Source organism: Macrobrachium nipponense, chromosome 11 (genome assembly GCF_015104395.2).
Source record: "Macrobrachium nipponense isolate FS-2020 chromosome 11, ASM1510439v2, whole genome shotgun sequence".
In the NCBI taxonomy this organism is placed as follows: Eukaryota; Metazoa; Arthropoda; class Malacostraca; order Decapoda; family Palaemonidae; genus Macrobrachium; species Macrobrachium nipponense.
In genome coordinates, this window is record NC_061087.1 from 12,933,956 (window position 1) to 12,942,708 (window position 8,753).

The 8,753-nt window shown below is 37.5% G+C and overlaps 1 protein-coding gene across 1 annotated transcript; it reads left to right on the forward strand.

Moving 5' to 3' along the window:
* The first annotated feature begins 1,208 nt into the window (after positions 1-1,208).
* Positions 1,209-3,254, forward strand: LOC135224407 (uncharacterized). Its single transcript, XM_064263418.1, has 3 exons — positions 1,209-1,339; positions 1,714-1,951; positions 2,887-3,254. Exons 1-3 carry the CDS (start codon positions 1,253-1,255, stop codon positions 3,048-3,050), a joined length of 489 nt encoding a protein of 162 aa, XP_064119488.1. The 5' UTR covers positions 1,209-1,252; the 3' UTR covers positions 3,051-3,254.
* The last annotated feature ends 5,499 nt before the right edge of the window (positions 3,255-8,753 follow it).

An 8,753-nucleotide genomic window follows, 5' to 3' on the forward strand; every position in this document is an offset into this window, starting at 1 on the left:
TGATGTAAAAGCTACTCCAGACAGCAACTCCAGATTCTAGGAACACATCGCAGTCACAAAAGAAAGGCTGCTCCTGGGCTTGACGTCAACAAGTGTACGCATGGAGTTCATGTTCCGCAGATTATCTTTGCTGCAGAACCATACATTATGATTGTTGTTTTATTTGTTCTTTTTTCTTTCTTTATGCCTTGCCTCAGGGCAACACGTTCTCTTGTTCTTGGGTAGTCCACAGAACAATCTTTAGATGATTGTGTGTACATTGTGTCATATCATATGACAACTATAGCTTAGGTTACTCTTTTGCCTAAGTTGTAACGTTATTATGCTATGCATTTAATAACTTAGTATTTATTCATATTCCGTTTTCTCTCACTTGTTTTGGTTTCCTTTGGGTGAAATTATTTATCTATCCTTATTTGGAGGTCAGGTCAGTATCAAGTTTTCCAGGACAGTAAAATGTCATTAATTATACCTAAGTATTTGATATCTTATTTTAAGAGGAAGGTTCGATTCTCGGCTCGTCCAACGCGGAACCAGAGGAATTTATTTCTGGTGATAGAAATTCATTTCTCGATACAATGTGGTTCGGATCCCACAATAAGCTGTAGGTCCCGTTGCTAGGTAACCAATTGGTTCCTAGTCACGTAAAAATATATATCTAATCCTTCGGGCCAGCCCTAGGAGAGCTGTTAATCAGCTCAGTGGTCTGGTAAAACTAAGATATACTTCTTTAAGAGGAAGGAATTTTCATAAACCAAGAAACTAAAGTTTATTGGACGTGCATCATTGAAAAATGAGAAAGTTTGCAAGATTGTGCCGAGATAAACAGTTTACTGACATTTTCGCAAATTGCATGGTTGACATTTCCTGTCAAAAATGAGATCGTCTGGGTGTGCGGCAAAATAGGAGGAAACAATTACTGAAAGCAATACGAGGAAACTCTTTCGCGTTTTTTCCCCCTTGCGGTGGCTGGGGAAGTACGCTTCCCAGTATTGTGACGTCATCTTTATGTGGTGAAAACTGGAAGCGCGAGCAAGGATTCCGGATGCTGCTATTTTCTAAATCCATGACAATTTATCTTATCTTTATTTCAAAACGTTTCTGTTTCAACTGGTGAATTTGTGTCTACTTATAGGAAAATTATTCATTACCCATATAGATCATAGCCTAGTACACATCCAGCTACGACGAATAATAGCATCAAGTTGGCTAGTTAGCAACCGCGTCCCTTCTTCCCGGCCAGTTGTATATAATGGTTGGAATCAGCGCTTTCTGCACAAGATACTCCTTATCTCAAGTAGAACTTCAGCCAGATCGTTCTCAAACACCCAAGATGCAAGTAAGTGTTCTAAGACATCCTTACCAAATCATGTTATACATTCTTAAGTCCACCTCAATTTTTTTCCACTGTGCTATATGTGGTGCTCAGCGCTCATTATGAGTTTGCAACTGCCAGGAAAATGAAATCATTAATTTCCAAGTGTGGTAAATGAAGAGGAAAGTTTGGAACTTCAGCCGGTGATACGCACCTCAAGTTTGAAGTGGAATTATCATTTGGCGCTCAAAATCAAGACTTCCTTTCGGCACCCACTCTCTCTCTCTCTCTCTCTCTCTCTCTCTCTCTCCTCTCTCTCTCTCTCTCTCTCTCGTTCATTTTTGGTATATGTTCTCCAGGATTAGCCTTAACCAACCATTACTTTTTTCTTTCTACAGCGCGTTGTATGTTTGCTGGTCCTAGCTGTGGCCCTTGTGGCAGCACAAGACAAGAAGCCGGAGGGAAATACTAGATTCGGTCCAGGTGGTCTACCCGTACCTGTAGGGGGTCCTATTGGTGGTGGCATTTTACCTATTGGTGGCTTACCCGCCTGCCCACCTGTGGCCCCACCAAGGCCCGTATGCAAATTCTACGAACGCAACCACTGTGGACATTACATTTGCTCCGTTGACCAGAGTGAGTAGATTGAGCTAATCTTGCTCAAGTTTTTTTTATTATTGTCAGAATTACGAAGAAGGAAACTAAGAAGTAACAAATGAATTGACGAAGGAAATTAGAAAGAAATATTCAAATTTTAGATTTCAAGACCCCTAATGAGTTCTTTGTGATATATTAAAGGAAATCCTAGTTTTCATTTTAAATTTTATGAAAAAAAGAAATTTTACTATAATTTAATCAAAACAATTATATATATATATATATATATATATACATATATATATATATATATATTAAATGGAGAAAGCAGAAGGTTTGATTTCATTGCCAAGTTTAAACTACTTAATGTGACTAACCATCAGTGAATTAATTTGTCAATGAGAACTGAACTAACATCATGATCCCAACCAAACTCAGTAGCAACATACCAGCTTTAGGACAACAGTTCAGTTTAACATTATTATTATTATTATTATTATTATTATTATTATTATTATTATTATTATTATTATTATTATTATTATTATTGTTGTTGTTGTTGTTGTTGTTACGATGAAATTCACAATATCGGGATAAAGTTACGATGAAATTCACAATACCGGGATAAAGTGTTTATATAATCCATGATTATATAAAAGATTTGCATTAATATGCAAAAGATAAAACAAAGACTTTCGAACAGTTTTAACTTGATTTATTTACATAATAATGTAATTCATTTACATAATTATTATTATTGTTATTACTATTATTATTATTGTGAGCCTTGAAATGGATAAATAAATCCAAAGTTATTTATGGGGAGTTTGAAAAAGGACTCGAACAGATTTTCCCCCATCAGCTTTGACCTTAAAATTGTTTTACAAAGTAAAATACTCTAATTTATGATTGTGGATTTTTATATTATTATTATTTCTAACAAGTCTCCTAACAAATTTCTTTTCCTCTTTCAGAGCCATTCGAGTGCCCTCCAGTCAGACCCGAATGCCCAGGTCTGAGATTCGGCCCCACCTTGTGCTACACCGACGACGACTGCTCCGGGCACGATAAGTGCTGCCCCGACGCCTGCCTGGATCACCTGACCTGCAAAGGACACTCCTCCGGTGTCTTCTTCTAAAGAGGAGTCCTCTTGTCATTGGCGTTATTAGCATTATTGGCGGACAGCAAAATTGTTTTTTGGGCGCTCGATATTTTTTTTATTTCATTTAATTTACTTTGTCAAATGTTTTAAATTCTCTTCATTAGCGTTAACCTAAATGTGGTCTGTCTTCGTTATAATCTATCCGTTAAGTTTGAATAAAAACTTAAATTATTTACCGTATTTCTGGTTTTATTAAGACTTCAGTCACCTGTTCCCAGTCGCTAAACCTCCAGATACATGCATCTGAACGAACGGTGCGTACATGCATTACATACATACACGTATACATACATATTGTGAGTATACATATGCAAAACGGTTATAGATAAAAGAAACGTTTTAAATCGTATTAACGATTAAAGTTGCCAGACCTAGAATAAGCAGAAGTTTTAACAGCAAAACTCCTAAAGACTGACAAATGTTGCTTGACAGAATTCTCCATATACCTATAGAGAGATGGAACTTGATATGAAATCTTTGGAAAATAGTAGTTATGAGACTGATTATGCACAATGGAATGATATGAAAAAAACACTAATTAATGAGAGAAAAAAATGAGATTAATTCTTTCAAATATCTGAGAAAAATGGTTATCAAATAAAGGTTGCCTTGAGTTGGAATATAAGGCTGATAATGGTCACTCAGATAATGAGCAGGCTGGATTAAACCTAGCAATGAAATTCTCTGTCATTATATATAAAAGTCATATCTCAAAGATTTTGTTGATCTGAGATCAGGGCTTCTGAGGGATGTAATCTTTGAGAATACAAGAAGAATTCAAATCGAGTGTAACTATTGAATTCAGCACCTAAACAATTAACCTTTAGAAACAGTTGAATAGTTACCACTCATTTGGAGAAATACTGCCCAAAAACAAAAAAGTCAAAGACGCTAGAGCCTAGACACTTTTCGAAAAATTCTGAAAGAGCGACTGATGTTATTCATGATCAGTAACTTCATTTATTTCTAGCTAAGATGATTGCAGCAAAGCGAAGTCATAGTCATCATGCATATTAGTAAGGTATTCAAAATTCATCGCATATTCCACAGATCTTAAACATGCTAGTATCTCTCTCTCTCTCTCTCTCTCTCTCTCTCTCTCTCTCTCTCTCTCTCTCAATTATACACATATATAAATCCCCAGGAGAGGATTAGGCAGGGCCGTTACATAGGTGCGTCACAGCTTTTGTGGTCTGGAGGAATTTTCCGGTTGATCCAAGTACCATTGATATGCCACTTCGTTAAAATCGATAAACTATAAACTATAACTGGTAAAAACGCAAATAGAATATAAAGATACATATATTTCTTCAAACATCAGAAGACATAGGGTTCAAGCCTTCCGTTCTTTGCCTAGTATAACATTGGATGAAATCTTAACTGGCAACTATGAGACTAACCTTAGCGGAAGTGGCAAAAAACAAAGTTTTTTCTTTTTTTAATTTCAAGCACGAAGGGCGGCAAAGATTTATTCTTAACATAAATTCACTGCTATGATTCAGGAGACAATGACTTGGATAACACACGTGAGTTTTTCATTTATGAAAGAGGAATTCTTAAAATACACTGTATTTTGTGAAGAATGAACTGTGTAGAAAATTACTTTTTATCGAAACTCATTTTAAAAATGCGAACGAAGAATATAACTGTTGTTCCGCATATACTTGTTAAAATGTTGAATTCGAGCAACAAAATCAGAAATGAATAAATAGAAATATTCAGACATATCTATTCTCAATTTACAAACAATATTGAAGTGTTCCTTCCAGTGTTTCAGCAGCTGTGTTAGTAGCAGCTACAGTGGTTGATATCCTCGGCAAAAAACACCATCAACTTAGACTCAGTCGTTGGTCCAGTATGCAGCCAGACTGAAGCCGGTCCTCTTGGTCGTAATAAAGGTCACGTGAGAGGTCCTGTTCATGCTGAAGTTGGAGGAGGTCAATCTTGAGGTGTAGCTCGAAGTGTCAGCTCATCTTTGACCGAGACACACGTTCCCGAGCTGTAACCGAGTACCGAGACCTTCCCTGGGAAAAGCGGGACGCCATATCTTAGAAATTAACCATAGAATCTTTTGAAAATGATCTAGTTATGTTTCTCACACGCAACTTATCTGCAGAACGTAATTAAACCTAACATTTGGGCATAGAAAAAAAAAAAGGACGGGTGCAATACTATAAAGTATACATCTCGGGAATTAGCGACCGAGACACCAAATAGACTATACTCGGTTAATTTCCATCTGTCCACCCGCGTGTGGTGTTTGCCAATGGTAACACTGCGTCCCGGGCTTTAGATAGTTACATTAGCTTACATTCAACAATAATAACAATATCCTATTTCGAATACTAACGATGTAATTCGCATACAGTAAATTATTAAAACACTTTTCAGTTGCAAATGTACACCCAGATATCGTTTTATTTACTTAAAACTTACACATAGCGTATTTAGAAACTTCATTTTAGTGCTGTGCTTAGGAATGACGTCATAAGCCAGATGTCCAAGGAGTTTCCAAGTACTGCAATTCCTTAAATTTGGTTAAATTCAGGAGATGCATTCTCTCTAAACACACACTGGCCCTTGTGGATGTATATGCGACTGGCGAGACAAATCCAAAATGGTTTGTCCGGCCTGGGTGGGGCGGGATAGGTGCGGAGACATCCATCCTCCTCCTGCAAAACTGTTTGTCCGCCCCAGGTGGGGCGGGGTAGGTAGGTGATCGGGAGGGCAAGAAACAACAGCCCCGGGTTCCAGCGCGCCGACAAGCTCGTTTCATAAGAAAAAGTAAACTGTCCTTTTACGAAAGCTGGAAGAGTTCGGAGTTTTTATGATTGAGAAAGAATTGAAGTTCATTTCCGACTTCAGACATTCTCAGATAGCTGAAGACAGTGATGGTTAGTCATAAAAGATTCCCACGAACAAGTTGAATATGAAGGTAATTCCAGAGTTGAGACCTTGAAGAATTTTGGGGCCTTTCAAGATGACCCGTTATCTTATGGTTGATGACTCTTCTCTCTCTCTCTCTCTCTCTCTTTTATTTTTTGTATACGTTGGACTTCATAGGAATAATTATTGGCCAGTTTTTCTTTATTCGCCATATTGTCCAATTTCACGTAAGACATTGATTATTGACAAACAAGTATACTAACACTCGTTTAGAACGAAATAAGTGGCTTACAGACTATTCGCTTCTAGGCTCTGCCACTTATTATTATTATTATTATTATTATTATTTTTTTTTTTTTTTTTTTTTTTTTTTTTGCTCTATCACAGTCCTCCAATTCGACTTGGTGGTATTTATAGTGTGGGGTTCCGGGTTGCATCCTGCCTCCTTAGGAGTCCATCACTTTTCTTACTATGTGTGCCGTTTCTAGGATCACACTCTTCTGCATGAGACCTGGAGCTACTTCAGCCTCTAGTTTTTCTAGATTCCTTTTCAGGGATCTTGGGATCGTGCCTAGTGCTCCTATGATTATGGGTACGATTTCCACTGGCATATCCCATATCCTTCTTATTTCTATTTTCAGATCTTGATACTTATCCATTTTTTCCCTCTCTTTCTCTTCAACTCTGGTGTCCCATGGTATTGCGACATCAATGAGTGATACTTTCTTCTTGACTTTGTCAGTCAACGTCACGTCTGGTCTATTTGCACGTATCACCCTATCCGTTCTGATACCATAGTCCCAGAGGATCTTTGCCTGATCGTTTTCTATCACTCCCTCAGGTTGGTGCTCGTACCACTTATTACTGCAAGGTAGCTGATGTTTCTTGCACAGGCTCCAGTGGAGGGCTTTTGCCACTGAATCATGCCTCTTTTTGTACTGGTTCTGTGCAAGTGCCGGGCATTCACTTGCTATGTGGTTTATGGTTTCATTTTTCGTATTGCACTTCCTACATATGGGAGAGATGTTATTTCCGTCTATCGTACTTTGAACATATCTGGTTCTTAGGGCCTGGTCTTGTGCCGCTGTTATCATTCCTTCAGTTTCCTTCTTTAGCTCTCCCCTCTGTAGCCATTGCCAATTGTCATCGCTGGTTAGTTCTTTAGTCTGTCTCATGTATTGTCCGTGCATTGGTTTGTTGTGCCAGTCCTCTGTTCTTTCTGTCTTTCTCTTTGTCTCTCTGTATATTTCTGGGTCTTCGTCTACTTTTATTAGTCCTTCTTCCCATGCACTCTTTAGCCACTCGTCTTCACTGGTTTTCAGATATTGCCCCAGTGCTCTGTTTTCAATGTTGACGCAGTCCTCTATACTTAGTAGTCCTCTCCCTCCTTCCTTTCGTGTTATGTATAGTCTGTCCGTATTTGCTCTTGGGTGTAGTGCTTTGTGTATTGTCATTTGTTTCCTGGTTTTCTGATCTATGCTGCGGAGTTCTGCCTTCGTCCATTCCACTATTCCTGCGCTGTATCTGATTACTGGCACTGCCCATGTGTTTATGGCTTTTATCATATTTCCGCCGTTGAGTTTTGACTTGAGTATCGCCTTGAGTCTCTGCATATATTCTTTCCTGATCGTGTCTTTCATCTCTTGGTGTTTTATATCTCCTCCTTCCATTATTCCCAGGTATTTGTATCCTGTCTCATCTATGTGTTTGATGTTGCTCCCATCTGGTAGCTTTATCCCTTCAGTTCTCGTTACTTTGCCTTTTTGTATGTTGACTAAGGCGCATTTTTCTATTCCAAACTCCATTCTGATGTCCCCAGATACAATCCTTACAGTCTGGATTTAAGAAACGCTGGAATCAGCCGAGATGACTCGACAATACCATCGAGATCATTTTTCTTTGATGTTCTCTTGACTGTTCTGTTTTTCGTGATCTAACAGAGAGAGAGAGAGAGAGAGAGAGAGAGAGAGAGAGAGAGAGAGAGAGAGATTCGTTTACTTTCCTTTGCAACACGTGCTATGGCGATATTCATTTATCTCCTATTTATTATTAACATTATATTTCATTTGCAAGTTCGCTGGGTGAAAAGGAAATGCCATTATTATTATTATTATTATTATTATTATTATTATTATTATTATTATTATTATTATTATTATTATTATTATTATTATTATTATTATTATTATTAAAAAGAGATTGACAAGGGAATCGAACAGTTTCCCGAAAGCTTTCTGTACAGATTTGTCTTTAAATAGATGGACATATACATAACTGGATCTGTTTCTCCATTATTATTATTATTATTATTATTATTATTATTATTATTATTATTATTATTATTATTATTATTATTATTATTATTTTATTATTATTATTATTATATTATTAATGGGGATGGGACCAGCTTCACCACAAAGAAACAGTCTGACTAAATGGCATTTCCTTTTCACCCAGCGAACTTGCAAATGAAATATAATGTTAATAATAAATAGGAGATAAATGAATATCGCCATAGCACGTGTTGCAAAGGAAAGTAAACGAATCTCTCTCTCTCTCTCTCTCTCTCTCTCTCTCTCTCTCTCTCTCTCTCTCTCTGTTAGATCACGAAAAACAGAACAGTCAAGAGAACATCAAAGAAAAATGATCTCGATGGTATTGTCGAGTCATCTCGGCTGATTCCAGCGTTTCTTAAATCTAAAAGAACCCCCGTAGCGATGGTTAATGCCATCAGTGCACCTCATGCGGCGCACTGTAGGCATTACTTAAGGTTCTTTGCAGGGTGCCTTCGGC